This window comes from Vanellus vanellus (assembly GCF_965231255.1).
Source record: "Vanellus vanellus genome assembly, chromosome: 11".
NCBI classification, from domain to species: domain Eukaryota; kingdom Metazoa; phylum Chordata; class Aves; order Charadriiformes; family Charadriidae; genus Vanellus; species Vanellus vanellus.
In genome coordinates, this window is record NC_138916.1 from 17,241,157 (window position 1) to 17,257,088 (window position 15,932).

Below are 15,932 nucleotides of genomic sequence, written 5' to 3' on the forward strand. Positions count from 1 at the left end.
TAGTAGTCCAGACAGTAATATCACTGAGCCCACATCAAGTGATTTTTGTAGTGAAATTCCCAGGCGACCTTGCAGCTCCAGCATCAATTTGGTATGAAAGAGCCAAGGGAGAGGCACTCAACACATGGGGTACCTTTACTGTTTCAGAGCTTTACAAAGACTGCACGTGCTTTTGCAATTGGCAACTGGAAGACTAATGAAACAAGGGACAATGCATTAAATCCTTCCAGTTCTTCATATGGCCATTAACTAATTAGTTTTCATGACCATTTAGAAGACAAATGGTACTGTAATCTCCGTTCTACTGGCAAGGAACAATATGGTACTTTCATAAGGAACCTGCAAGCAGGAGAATGAGGTCCCAGACTCTAAACTCTGTCCGTACCAGACTTTCTACTGCTGCATCGTTTTTGTTCTCTACCAAGGCACACAGACAGTGGTGCAGTTCTTGGGCCATTTGTTAAAAACTAGCAGTTGTGTTGGTCTGTCATTAGGCTGGACACTGCGACAAGCGGTTAATGCAATAGATTGAGTGTACTCTCCTACTTAAACTCCTGGAAGCAGACGGGATATGCTGGAAGATAAAAGCAATAGCAGCAAAGCACCCAAAATCTCAGCTGTTCAGCTTCCAGGAGACAAAAGCACCAAGCAATAAAGCCAACCACTGACACAAGGCTGGTGCTGAGTCCCATAAACAATCATAGCAGACAGGCTCCTGTTTTAGAGACTCAGCCACACAATAAATTAGGTGAGGGTGTTGGAACAACAGCTGGCTGCTAATTAGTCACAGCCCCCCTCAGCAGGGTATCAACAAAGTGGCAGAGAACATCTCGAGTAAATTAAATTTTAAAAAATCCTACTGCAATCACTCCCCCGACAGACCCTTCCTTCATCTCCCCTCTAGGCTTTTTATTTATTGTAATTACTTTAGTAATAAGATTTGTTTCCTTGTTATTATATATATTACCATGCAGGGCAACAACAACAACAACAAAAAATAATAGCCGGGAAGAGTTATGTAGCTTATTTATCTCCTTGGCTGTTATTGGGCCACTGGGTGGAGAGAAGGATGAGGAGGTGCGGGCTTGGGAAAAGCAGTAAATAGAAGAGAAAGCATATTCCTCAGGAGCAGAGACGTATGGGGGCATATTTACGAAGGAGAAAGCACTGACAATGAGTGAATAGAGCTAATAACTCAGGGGGCCCAGCGGCTCCGGCTGATAAAGGAAGGAGTAAACAGCGCTGCATCGGAAGCACTGTCAGAAGGGAGAGTCTTGGGGTGCAGCTATCTGCAGACGGATGCTTACTGCAGAGGGAGAGCCAAAGATGGGCTGTGACATCAACTCAGGGCAAAGGGCCTTGGTTGAAATTGGGGCACCTCCCACAGCACAGAGAGGTACTCCGAGAAGCACATGGTGCTGGGCCATCCCCCACTTCTGGCTCCACCGAGGAACAGCTCGCAGAGATGAGAGGTGAGGAATTCTGCAGCCCGTATTTTACCTCATGTTGTGCACACACTAGCTACATTTGCTACCCTACGCTCACAAATCCGTAAACCCCTGCTAAGGGGGATCTTGTAAGGTTGACAAGAGCAACAAGGCCGCTTGCCTTGAAGAGGTGGAGGTGGTTTCCACCCATTTCAAACGAGATGTTTCAATACAAAAATAAAAATGCCAGAGAGGCACCCAAAGCCTTCAGGCTGGCCTGCTGAGGAGAAGACCAAGCTGCCCAACAAGAAGTGCTCATTCACCATCTCTACTTCCCCACCAGAGCAGGATCGCAGCCCTCTTAGCGGAGGGCAACACAGGCAACGTCCGAGCCAACAGAGCAGCAAATAGCGGAGAAAGCTTCTACTCCACTTGGGGAAAGTTAGCCCACAGTTCACAGGCGCTTCCCAGAGCCACACACCAAGCCAGTACAGATGCTTCCAGAACTATCATTTTCTTCCCCTCTGAGGTCTTGAGGAAAGTATCAGCACACGCAACTATGCCACATTATAATGTGCCACTCTGAGCACAGCCATTATAAACGAGTAAGGGTTGTATCTTTTACAACATACTTTTATCCAAGTATACCTTAGCTTCCACATATGTCTACCCAACTACTTTTGACATGGCGGTGGCCAATTTAGATGCAGGATTTCTGAAGACAACATGGGGGACAAACCAACACAGTGTCTGCCAAAGAACAGCGGCACAATAATCGTGTTGTACCTCTCCTAGAGAGAAACTCTCCCACTGCACTCATTAATGACAGAGTTTGAAAACGCTCCTTTCCCAGCCTTCCCATATCTCTGCGCTAGCCTTCGAGAAACACATCCAACATAGATTAGATAGTCCGGAGAGAGCCTTTGGAGTGCGTTTGCAGAGTGAACGACACCAATTTAGCCATGTAAGGCAGGATTCTGAGAATTAAACCCCTCTTCAATCTCCTCTGACCACAGAGGAGCAATACAGAGAAGGCGGGGGAGGAAAGGAGGGATGTCTACTGTTGATACAGCTCTGCGTGACATCACCTCAAGATTTAATCCTTGAGGATGCAGTTCTGGATCATAAACTAACTCCTTCAACTGGCCATTAGGTTTTTTTCCTGGCCCTGATCAGTTCTGCCTCTTATTATCTGGAGAACACAATGTCTCAATGCAGGAGAGCAAGCATTCGTATAGGAGAGAAAAGAAGCCGTAGATACAAATAGTGTGTTTTGGGTATAGAGACAAACCTGCTTCTGCTCCTCCTCTTAAGCACCCTTCAAAAAACAAAGGAACAGGTTCCAAAGAATAAGTGGAAGCACAATCATTTTTCCCTTTGTAACTTTTGAGAGCGTGCAGAGGAAACCTGTTCTAGAAGGGATTTTAGTGCATGTTTCTACCTCTCCATTTCAGTAACTGTCAAAGAGGTAAAGTTTTTCTCTGCTGGATTTGAACAAAGCCTCTTAAGTAAACCAGGATGGAATAAAGAGCCTAAATAAAGTGGGAGCAAATATCAATGGAGAGACAAGAACCCCAGCACCTCACCTGCCTTACCTGTGAGCAGCAAAAACGCTTACTCAGCCTGTGTTGTGGGAGGGCAGGTGCAGGAGGGAACAGGGCGGTTTTAAACCAGTTAAAGAATAGTCCGTGGCTATAATCCAAAATGCAAATCAGGATTTCCTCTTCCTAACTGCTACTATGGTTACCCCATGGCTTTGAAGAAATCATGAGGCTTCCAAAAAATTCATCTTCCCTCACCAAAAAGAGACTCACCAGCTCCCATCTCCACTGATTGGTTCAATTCATTTATAAAACGCATCAAGTTCTCTTCATTGAAAAGCTTCCTTGATTCAATAGGAGGGAGGGGAGAGTGAGAAAAGGGCAGACAGAAGAGAAGAAAGAGGACACATTAAAAGGAGTAAAGGAAGAGGAAGAAGGTGGCAACGTAGGAGTGAGACATGAACTCAACAAAGAACTGTGATATTGGCCAGTTAGGGATTTGTCAGTGGGAAGGGGACTTCGGAATATACAAAATACATAGACACTTTGTGAGCAGTCTGCACGTGAAGTATTTTTTAAAATAAAATCACTTCCCCAGGAGCTTCCACTTCTTGCTTGATCAATGATCTTGCAAGGCCGATCATTTTTAATTTAACACTTCTGGGAACTGGGGGGAAAAAGCCCTCAAACAGGCACAGTTGGCAAGCATCGAGTGTTAGCATTTGGCATCATTTATTACTGCTGTTTATGGCGTTATAAATTAGGTTATACTGATATAATTAATAACCCTAAATTTAGGTGTAATAAATAGCAATATTTATCTAGAACCGCAGTGCCTGGAGAAGTCCAGCCAAACCCACAAAAGCGTTGAGTAGCGCGTTGTGACGGTGCGCCCACGCGTGGAGGTGCCAGGTGGGCGCGTGGATGGCGCGCAGGTCTGAGCAGCTGCTGGGGACAGCTGCGCCAACAGGCTGCTGACAGGAGGCGGCACAGCAGCTGCCCACCGAAGACGGCGTACGAGCGCATCACTAGCACGCACGTAACTGCGGAGGCAAGCCTGAGCACACACGCAGCTCGACGCTCAAACGTGCGATAACGAGTTTAAGTGGAACAGTGTGGACAGCAGCGTTGTGTTTCTTTATAAAACCCTCTTTTTGTGCTGCCATAATTAAGGATTTTACACGTTCCCTTACTGAACCCTGTTTTCATCATTTTACATAACTGTGACTATAATAGATCTAGTTTCAGGGTACAAAGATTTCACTTGAACAGAGGAATTTTTTTTTAAAGCCATCCAAAAAGTTTCACCACAGGCACCATTCCTGATAAATCTAGAGTTTTCCAAGAAAAACATTTTCCGCATTCTACTATTTAAAAACAAGCTCAATAGTTAAAACAGTAGCAGATCTAGATTGACGAGAAAATGCTCCCAGTATGCATACTTCAGTCTTCATTTCAAACTGCTCAAAGGTTATGGTATGTCATTGTCTCATTCTGTAAGGAAGACAACGCAGCCAAAAAGAGGGGGCAATGACTAAGGTCTCATAGTCCACCGGTAGCAGAGCCAGGAACAAAGCACAGGTCTCCTCTTCACCCACTGCATTTTATATCACTTTCCTAATTAAAGTGATACTCTTCTTCATGGATTCTCCAACACTTAATAGAGATTAATTCCTTTTAAAGGTTTAATATTTTACTATGATTTAGTTTAAAAAGGGGATAGAGGTATGGGTGAAGGTAGGGAGCCATAAGACCAAACACCACATACTACTTTGGATTCTCACAGAACAACCTATGCAAAATAAAGCCAGGCTGCAAGGACACCTTCTGTTAAATAGTTTAATACGGCTATCACCAAACTGATTTACATTACTAGTGCTGGAGATTAAGACTGTTTTTTCCTTGTAATTTACATTGAAAGAAACAAAATTAAAAAATACAAATAACCTTATCAGGTCAGACAACAGGTCTACAGAGGCAGAATCCCATCGCTAGCAGTGGTCAAAAGTCAGTGTCTGGCAAAAAGTGTAAGATCAACTTCATAAAAAGCAGCGTCTATTATTTAATTTAAAATATATAGCCACTATCAGATCAGCTGAGTCTTATTTGACCAACCCTACACCTGACTGCTGTTCAGGATGGAGCAAAACCCTCAACCACATACAGCAATACAGTTGCTCACCGTTTCTCTCTGGGTCGAACAAAGTCAAATTAGCTGCAATATTTGGGAGTGATCTATATTTTTACGTGATGACAACCCCACTTGAACATGCACATTTGTGTCACCACTACCTTCATTTCGCATCAGTGACAGGGCTGCAAGTCTCTCCATCACTGACAGACAGGAGCAGGTTCTCAGAGCACTGACTGAAGCGAAAGGGAGGGCGGAGAGCTGCTTCCCAGCTCAGCCGCACACAGCCGGAGCACAATCGCATTACGGCAGTCCTATCTGTGTTAGGGGAACATTCTCCGCGTGTAACTTTCAGATCACATTAACCAAAGCAAATACCAAGGCCCTAATCGTCTTGTTGCTGCGGAAGGCTCCCAAAGCGTGGTGGTGCGGTACCCTGCCGGGATGAGCGCTCTTCCCCCTGAGCTGCGCCCGCAGCAGGGAGCCAGCTGGGGAAGGGGCACAGCTGGGCTGCTGGAAGGAATCCTTTGTAACCAGGCACTGGCGTTCGTCTCCGCGACGGGCAGGGAAGCGTTATGCACACCCCAGCACACAGGGCTGGGGAGGAGGGAGAGTAAGGAGATTCAAAGGGCTGCCAACAAAAAGAATCCAACTCTTAAATAAAGAAAGATACTGAGATACCAAGATGAAAGCAACGGAGGCACTGAAACAGAAGAAAACCTTGTTTCACAGTAAGAGATAAGATCCCTGGTTATCACATGTAGGTATTCCCAGTGTCCAGCACAGAGCCAAGATACTTGTTGGCCTGGATAGTGGATGTGATGCATTCAGTATGTGCAGTCCTCACGGGGGGAAGGTGTGAGAGCGCAGTAACTTGTACAAAACTAGAGAAGAACAGCAGGTCGGGATTTTGGCAGAGGGCACGCCAGGCACTCTAGCAATCTGTTTGGGGATACCTGGTGTGAATTCCACAAAAGGGGTGGTGAATCCCAGGGCAAACAAGTCGCTCCATGAAATGGGTTGTGAACTGGATTTTAGAGATGTAAAAAATATTTAGCAAGTATCTTCTCACAAGTACAAGTTGATGATGGGCTATAGACCACCTTCCTCAAAAAACAATTTCTCCTGTAACACTGACGAAAGATAACAGAATTTACTAGAGCATTTAAACCTGGACAAGGTCGAACGTTAAGTAGCCAAGTAAATCTGCATGCGCACATATAGACGTTAAGGGCCTGAAAGATATTTGCATTCCTCAATGTGCATGGTTATCTCCAGCAGACCACCAGTAGACCTGCAGTCCAGAACAGAAGCATCTTTCAGCATAGGAAGACCCAAGACTACTTAAAAAGCACAAGGGAAGAAAAAAGAAGAATATCCGGGCCACAGGAGGCTTCATGGGATAAAAGTATTTAAATCAAAGCATAAAGGAATGGTTCTCTCCTTTCCCCAGGCCTCACAATCAGGAACAGAGCCATGGCCCTGTTCCTCTGCTCCTGTCCCACACGCAAGGCTTACCAAACTTTTTCATTCATCACCAGATTTAACTGAAGTTTAAGCTCATCTGCACCAGGGAAGGCAAAGCACTTTGCCGTGTGACATGAGCCCAGGCAGTACGCTTCACCCAGGTGTCACCGAGAGTCACGTCCTCCCTCCTGAGGGTGCCTTTTCTGCTACACTCACTCATGGCAGCTGGAGAAAAAAGGTCAGACGCTCCCTCCAGTCCTCCATCTGCTGGAAGCCTTAATTATGTGCAGTGAATGGAAAAAAAGAAAGGGGGGAAAAAAGCCACAACCTTTCTTTTTTTTGCTTCTGCTATCTGGAAGGATCAAGGAAGCATTTGGTGCCAGCAGAGGCTTTGAATACTCTGGGGCAGTATCCAGCTACCCTGAACAGTCCTCCCAGACTACCGATATGCTCAAGCCCTGAGGAGGCTGAAATGAATTAGTTTAGAACCAAAACAAACTCAGCTCGGTTTGTTGCTCAGGATTGTTTTTCTGTTTCTCCAGCACTCAATCTGCACAGCCTGACCCAAAAGCAGGTGGGAGAACGCAGCTTAAGAAAAGTTGTTCCTCTACACTTTCTATGGTTTCAGTACTTGCCTAAGCTGATCTTCCAGCTTTGAGATTTGCCACATGTTCCTCTGCAACAAGCCAGGGGACACAGTTGTTACCAAAACCTGTAAGCCCTTATCACCAGGTCCAAATGCACAGCACACCAGCTACTGGTGGGATGTGATCATGACGTCCCTCCCCTGCATCAGAGGGGAGTCAGTTATTAACTGACAGCCACTCCACAAAGACCCAATGAAGTCAAACTCTGCTGTCCGCAAAGACACCAGAGAATTTTTTCCAGCGAAGTGCAAGCCTACCTTTATCTTAGTGCACTCTTCAAGCCTTCCAAGGGAATTCCTCTTTCACTGGCAGCATAGCAATAAGCAATATTTATTTCATGTTAACATATTAGGAGCAGATTTGTACTTTTTCCACTCATGTACAAGGAGAGGGAAGGCAAGTGTGGGTGGGCAGGAATGGTGTAAAGGCAAAGAATACAAAAAGGAATCAGTATTTTCCAAGCTCAGATTCAGTATCTCTTAGGAAACATGTGGGAGGGAAGATTGAAAAGGAGGTGGGAGAAGGAGGGAGCTTCACTATATGGAAACATTTCCACGAAAATGTGAAAATTTAATAGATCCTTACTCATCTTCCCCCCCACCAGGCTATACAAAGCATTAATTAAAGCCAGTTATTCCCAAGCATATCTGTCTTGCAGGTGAAGTCTGCCCTGCTGTTTTAGCAGAATAGATAGATCCTCATTTCTCAAGAAAGATGCCGTTTCTCTGGCACCACTACTAGACCATCCAGGAAATTGAGAGATGTTATGACCACTTATACCAACGAATCGTGTACATCTGACCAAAGCAAGACAGCACACTGGGCTATATCTCACAGTCACATTTTCCATACAGGACTGAACAAAACATGAGGCAAAGGGAATTCTGACCCAAAACATTGCAGACGAGACCTGCTAGGTGCAGAGGGGTAAAGCCTGCAGACAAACCCAGCAAAACCCCAGAATCAGAACATGTCACAACTCACCTGCCATTGATGACTCCATCAGGATTAAGCATGGGGACAATCTTGAAAATGAAACATTTCCGCAGGAGATCAGCAATGGGATCACTGCTCACTAGGAACTCCAGGGTCCCCTTCATTACCCAACTGGCATTGCTTTCACCGGGGTGAACACGGGCCATGAGAAACACATAAGGACGATTGTCTGAAAAACAAAGCAAAAGAAAAAAAATAAAAACACACACCTAGACAGGACCTCTTTTTGAATAATATCTTTGCGAGTGGGTTTTATTCCTTTTTAATTGAGATAACCCGAGATGTATCTTACGGAAAATACATTCCTAAAGAGTCCAGCCATTTTCTGAAGGTGCTATATGCCAGCTGATCCCAGGCTTGGTCCTCGGAACCAGCATGTGCTAGCTTCATCCCTATGCCTTTGCTCGTTTATTCTACAATACCTTACAGATATTTACATGTACTATTAGAGGATATTTTGCATGTGCTGATTAATTACTGCCTCTCAAAAAGGCACCAGCATAATTTCTGGCAATTCTTGAAAGTTTGACCCTATCAAACTTCACTAAGGTTTAAAAGGCAACTAGAAATAATTTAATTTTCTAAGGTTTCTCCACTTTCAGTATTCCACCGTTAACAATTGAAAACTTTCCATATTTCTAAGCACATCTGTCCGCCCGTAAGGGCTCCAAGGACATAGAAGCTGTCTGATCTCTGACAGTAACCCATGATGCAGGATCAGAATCATAACTAATCAACTTAAACTGATATGACTAAAGAAAATACATGAATATGTTAATCAGATAAGCTGCAGAGGTAGAGTACTCAAAACTAACCATGGTTTCGTATCCATCCAACAAAAGGCAGAAATAATAATGCACATAGCTAAGGCAAGCTGTTACTTTTGGTGGAAAGACAGTTTTCAATTTTATATCATATAGACGTATGCTCAGATTTGCAAAGCTGATTTTCAGAAGTTGCATCTAGAAGAGTTCAGCTGTTTCTAGCAATACATTTGGCACGGGAGACACAAGATGTGGGAATTTAGGGTAGGGGAGAGGGTTTAGGGGGGGTGCTTTTTTAAAAACTACATAATCAAAGTCTTACTAAGCAGTTCATTGATAAGCTCTCTACTGAACCTGGTTCAAAGTAGACTTGCAACTTGACAGAGAAAGTTGCCTTGTTATCAGATATGTTATTTGCTGTTCCTGTGAAAAAGCACCCACATTTGGTCTAGTTATAAGCCTCCAAAAACTTCCAGTATACATATGCTTAGAAAAGACCAAGTTTGACAGCAGATTCTTTGAAGATCCCATCTGTGCTGAGCATACTCCACGGATGGGCCAAGGAAACAGGAGAAGGCAGGAGACACCTGCCAGGAGCCGAAAATAAAGGGAAAGGACAAAGCAATTATCTGTCTTAAAATCGCCCTTTTGTGAGCATTCACAATCTTGGGCCGTTGGCACAAGTCAACCTGAGAGATTTACTTTAGTGGAAACTACTATCTGTCAGGGCACGGCAACGATGCCAGCGCAGGTTTGTCCCACTCTATCAGGAAACGTCAAAGCTCAGGCTCTGTTCCCTTGCGTGAATTGAGGGCCCCCAAATGACAGGCTTAGAAGCGGTAACAGGACAGAAAACAAAACCAAAGGCATCAGTTGAGTGCCCTTGTAAACAAATGCTGAATTAGCAAGTAATACGACTTCAACCTTAGCTCCCAAAGCTGTCCTTCAGTTTCCAAATGCTTTGCAAATCATTAATCAATTAACGTGAAAAAGGGAGGTAGAATGGCATGCTGAAAAATATAGATGTTAAAGAGCTGTTTAGCAATTTGTCCAACAAAGCAAAGGCTGTCTCAGAGCTGAGAATACAAGTGAAATTTCTCGTTTCACAGTCAAACAAGGAAAACAAGGAATAAGCACTAATTTTTCTCCCTAAATGTACATTCTGCACAGTTCTGCTCAATATGTACATTACAGTACAATTTGTTACATCTTTCAGGGATGCACTCAGATTTGGAAACAATCCTCCCTCCACACTCCCATGCCTTCCTCTTAAGCAGTTGGTGGGCACTAGAAGAGCGAACTGCACTCTCAGCTCAAAGAGCTCATACAGAGCAATCATATTCTGGTCCAGTAAAGCAACTGGAACTCTTGTTTCTCAATAGCCATATATTAGTCTTTTATCATTACACCTGGCCTTACTGTGAGGTTAGTATATTTTGATCGATGTGTATACATAAGTGCCTAAGACACTTACAGATTGCAAAAGATTCCTTTAGCTCCTGCAGAACTACTAGTCATTCTGATCTTTTTTTCCCCCCCAAAATTAGAGTTGCGCATTACAGTCTACCTTAGTAATGCTTTAAAATAGCAACAAGCAAAAACTAGCTTTAACAAAGACATCAGCTACATTTTGCCATTTCCAAACATTTTCCTCTTTCTCCCATCACCATGATTTAGTGCTGTTTTGCAGGCTCATTGCTGAGCTAAACTTCTGGGATTGGGCTGTTTGTTGTAGCTGAGAATTGGGCTCTTGAGGACTCCTAATGGACAACAGCTGTAAATAGCACAAAGCAAAATAAAACATGTTCTCTTTTGCAATTGATGAACACAGCTTTAACAACTCTTATCTCTTCTGTATATCGGGAAAGAGCACAGCATCTCTTTTCTCAGTCAAAATAAGGGGGGGGGGGGGAAACGCTAAGCAAGGACTTTCATCTCAGAAACCCAGGAAAGTTTGCCATAATTCTGCTAATTACAAATAACGTGGGACTGGCAGAAACCCGAGTTCTGTTCTTCCTCTCAAGGCTGATTAAAGTCAAGCTTGTCTGACTTAGGCTTAATGTCAGAAAAGCTTCTGGAGTTTCCAGATCTTAAACCCCAGGAAACAGGGGGGAAGAGACCAGACAGAGATCATCTACATTGTTTCCCTGGGGGCGACAATGGAGGGGCCCACAGCCCATAGGTCCAGCCAAGTAAATCCCTCTATTCCAGTTTTAGCTTCCCTTAAAAGCTCCCCTCCTGACGAGCACATCCGCAGCTCTGACATCCCATCCACAGGAGAGTCGTAACAAAGGTACGTACAGCCAGGAAACCGCAGGACTTGTTAACTGCCTCTTCGCTTCACAGAAGCCATCACGGCCAAATCCCGTATCCAAAAGCTGTGCTCCCCCAGCCTGCACCTGGCACGAAGACTAACGAAGCAGCAAATAGAGCAAAGAGCTGACGACACGCTCATAAAACTTGCTACCCTTGAAACACCTGGGAAACAAAGGTTTAACTCTGTGGCAGGCAGGAGTCACTCAATCCTATGCTTTACAGCATATCCAGTTTCTTATCTGCCTTGAAATTATTGCAATAACTGTGATAAACATTAGAGCTGATGAAAGTCGCGGACGGCAGCATTGGCCAGCCGGACTCAGCACTCCAACCGATAGGCACCGGTCCAGATTCCTGCATGTCACTTTAGCTGCTTCACTTTATTCCTGACTTCCGATGTCCCCTACAGCCCTGACAAGACCACCTCCATGCTACCCAGCATAGCTTACTGGTTTACACTGGTGCCTGGCTGCCCTTCCACTGCGCTGTTTCAGAGCACCTTGTGACTCCATCCTGTGCCCCACCAAACCTATCTTCAGGACGCGCAACCACAAGTTTTTGCATATACCTCTTTCCAGGCCCAGAAATGAGCTTGAGCCTTGAAAATCCTCAGGCCAACACTTAGGCAAAATCCTCCCCAAGTTCTGGGGAAGCTGCCAGAAAGCTCAGGTTAGCCATTTATCTCTGCAAAGCCCACATGACACATAACCTTCTCTGGGAATGTAAATAATAAAAAGAGAAAGCAGAGGAACCTTTTCATGCTACATAAAGCCTTATCCAACAGATCATGTCTCGTTACACTGTGTTACATTTCAACATGCCCAGAATATAACGTGGCACCAGCAACACCCGAGGTGAGAGATTAAAGCGTCACTGATTCCTCTTGCAAAACTCTGCGCAAAAACCCTTTGAGTAATAATTCTACTAATGTATCACCTACTTCCCACCTCCCCTTCTCTTCACTCGTTTTGACTGTAGATATATTCATGAAAATAAGAGCTTTGTTCTTCCAGTACTGCTAACTTGCTGCTTAATCTCCTGCGTGTTATAAGAATCTTCCTCTAGTCGTGTCATCACCAAGGTTTGCTAAGAGGTGACTTTGATGTCACTAATCGTGACATCACTTGGGGAAAGGGCAGCCTGAAAGAAATGAACAAAACCCCATTAACACAGCAGTGTCCCTCATCAAGAGGAACACAGAAAGGAAATGAAATGCAGTTCCAGATGCCCTGACCTGGGCTGATGTTCTAAATTATTTCAAGCTGAGATTTGAGCCATGCCATTTGTAAAGGGACAGGGCATTGAAACAACATAGGGCTAGGATTTTTATAAGGAGTCAAAGGGAATTATATACACAGCATGTGAGAAATTCAACCTAGATCCAGGTCTTGACTGGAATTTTTCTGGCTGAGCTTCTGTATACTTCTCTTCCCTTTACCCCAAGCCCAGGGCCATTAAAACATAAAGTTATTTTTTCCCCTTTAGCCTAAATACAGGATGACTTTATCATGAGCATTACACAAATCAAAGGGTCAAGTTTACTCCAGGACGTAGTAGACAAAACCCAAGAAAGCTAAACTCTCCCTTTCAACTTAATTAGCTGTGGCTTCTACAGGGTATTCTGCGAGTCAAACGATGGATAAACAAGAGCACCACCTCGTAGCTCTTCCATGCATGTCACGGCTGCAGCCTGTCCTGGATACATCTGATATGCCCAAGGCTGCATAGTTACGCAAAGCCAGAGAGAAGACAGGATATGGTGTGATGTACAATGAATATATTAAAGTATGTTTGTAAAAAAGCATCAAATACTGAGATCACGGAAAACATGAGACTGATCTGAGCAGAATCTGTGTCAGACACTTTACTTCCGTCCTAAAACTTTTCCACTAGTTGTCAGTCTTTCAGTTGTCTGCAGACAGAATAATTCTTTCCTCCCCATCTGCCCCCACCCCAACATCACCGTCTCCTTGCTGACCCTGCTTTCGGCTAAATGCTCCAAAAGCAGACACGTCTTAAGACAGAAGCAAAATACAGTCTGGCAGGACCAGCTGTTGTTTTCCAGAATTATCAACGAGCTATTCCTTTCTTAAATGGGTCTATATTATATGTATTATTACTGTTACCTGTGGCAAAGAAGTGAACATTACAAATCGCCTCTTGCTGCCTGTTCTCTACCTTCAGAGCTTGGTGGGGGAGTTTCAGGCTCCAAGTTGCTTGGCAACCTCCCTTTCTGCATGTGTTTTATGAATTCATTCACCTCTGAATCAGAGATGATCAGGGAGCTGAATATGGGTACAGGCTGCCCAGCCTCGGCACAGCTCGACATCCTGCTACTGCTGGTTTTTAACTCCAGGAAATTGGTAAGCAAGTTGTCAAGTCCTTTTTGGGGCAGACTCCAAAACCCAAGTGCTGAAGGCAGCAGGAACCACCACCATTATTTAGCATGACCTTCCGTAGGACTGAAACCAAAGGAAACTCACATGAAATCATTCATGTTCAAATCAAAGTGTACCTCTCGCGGAAGACCGGGGAACAACTGAATGTTATTTTTAGAACTTGCATCCATGAAAAACCTACTATAACCCTTTGAAAATTGTTTCCATTTATAACATTCCCATGTTAAGTGTATGCATCCGAATTAGTCTACTTGAAATTTCCAACCATTGCACGACCATCCATTTTTGGATATGCGAACTCCAGAGTCACTGGCACATCCTATCTTGCTCTGCACACCCTCTGAACTGCTCGGATAATGCCAAGCTTTCAAATGGAAACCATGGGGCTGTTACAATGCAGCTTCCTTATGAGACTGGTGACAAGCAAGCTACCTTGCATTTACCTCCTCCCAGAGCTCTGTCACTAAGATGAGGAGTTCCTCTACCTGTACACACCTCTCACAGGTGTAGTGTCTCCACTTCCCTCCGCCACAGCCCAAGGAAATAAAATCAAGACAGCAGACAGCTGGTTAGGAAGAAGTACTGCCAAGAACCATTAGGGGATTCTAGTGGATGAGTTAGTGATCCAAAGGAGTTCCAAAACTGGCAGCTCTCCTGGGATGTACTAACAGGCAATGTCACAGCTAAGATGAGGAACATCGTTACTTTGCTCCACTCAACCCAATGAACAAAAACAACTAGCTGGAGCACTGTGCCTGCTGCTGGCCACCGCAGCTTAAAAAGGAATTCAATGAAAACTGCAGAAGATGTCATTAGGAATGATAAAAGTTTCAGAAGGTATAACTTACAAAGATAAATTGGAGAAAATGGGTTTTAAACTCAGAAAGGAAAGATGAACAGAGAGGAAGGAGATAACCTTTAAATTACAAAAAGCTGCTATAAAAAGAGATAGCAATCAGTTGTTCTCACTGTCCACTGAGACTAGGTTGCATAAGAAGTACAAGTTATTGTTGATCAGGTAAGCCTGTCTGTAGTGGCTTGGCTGCCTTCACTGCTGTGCCCATATATTTACACTACCTTCTACTAGGTCCTTATTCATGAAGTCCTGCATCAAGCCACTCCACTACAGTGCCCAGAACAGTATCAGTACGAGGCCTATAGCCACACAGGTCATTCTAGCTACCCTTTCAGAAATTTGGTCCAAGATTCCCCTCTCGTCCTCAGGAATTACCTCTGTGTTCTGAGCCCTGCTGGAATCAATATTCCAGTCCACAGGGCACCTCAGCCATCTCCTTTGATCTCTTGCATACAAGGTGTCTGCTTAATACTTAGTTAGCCACTTTAAGATATGTTAAGCATCAGCTACTAATCAGAAATATTTCATGATCATGATATTTTGACATTGTTTGGGCTTCTTCCCACATACAGATCAGAAATATTTATGGAAAGTTCTGGCTTGCCTGCTCTGTTAGTGACAGTCCTACCGCTTTAAGATTGTAGTAATACAATTAATGGGATTCCTTTCATTAGTAATTATTTTCCAAAGCCCCTCTATAAACCTTAAGTCTAGTGGTTCTCAGTTTCTGCTGATGCACCCTTTGAAAGGGGTGAGAACCAAACACTAAGATCAGCTCCAAGAGTCCTCCCAACAGATTATTTAGCTAGCTGATGTAGGGAGCTCCAGATTATCTGTCAAAGGCAGGCAAGGATCTATCATCCCCTGCTTCTATAACACGCACATTACAGCCTTAATTTGTTCTATGGCAGCAAGCAATTTCAGATACTCAAGTATTTTGTACTGCCATGGCCTGACCATCAATCCACACGTTTTTCAGACAGCATGTGAAAAACGTAGATTGCCTTGCAGAGACACAATACCTCTGAGACATGGCAAGCAGAAAAAAAAAAAACCCAAGTATTTTCAAGTTACATACATATATGACTCTTTCACCTTCTGGCTTTTTCTTATGAAGATAACACCACAGGCCCGAGAGAAGAACCAGTCAGTGAATGCTCAGAAGACTGGAAGACACTGGAGCAGAGATCCATCAAAACAGACTATACAGCATTCTCATTCAGTATGATTAGAGAAGTGGCAGCATTGCCCTAAACTGTCCCATGCCTAAAAGAAGGTGCAGGCAGGAGATAAGTGCAGCAGAGACCTGCAGGATAACTGCTCTACAGGCAGAGCGCAGAGATCCATAGAGCTATGAAATCCATGGGCTCTTTTCCGAGAGAAGGATT

The 15,932-nt window shown here is 44.1% G+C and overlaps 1 protein-coding gene across 1 annotated transcript in view; it reads right to left on the reverse strand.

Moving 5' to 3' along the window:
* AGBL1 (AGBL carboxypeptidase 1) overlaps positions 1–15,932 on the reverse strand; it is a gene marked incomplete at its 5' end in the record, with an annotated part of 291,273 nt that overhangs the window by 168,216 nt on the left and 107,125 nt on the right. The window contains one exon of the mRNA XM_082488796.1: positions 8,198–8,378. Coding sequence (XP_082344922.1) covers positions 8,198–8,378 — 181 coding nt within the window. The remainder of the gene's footprint in view (positions 1–8,197; positions 8,379–15,932) is intronic.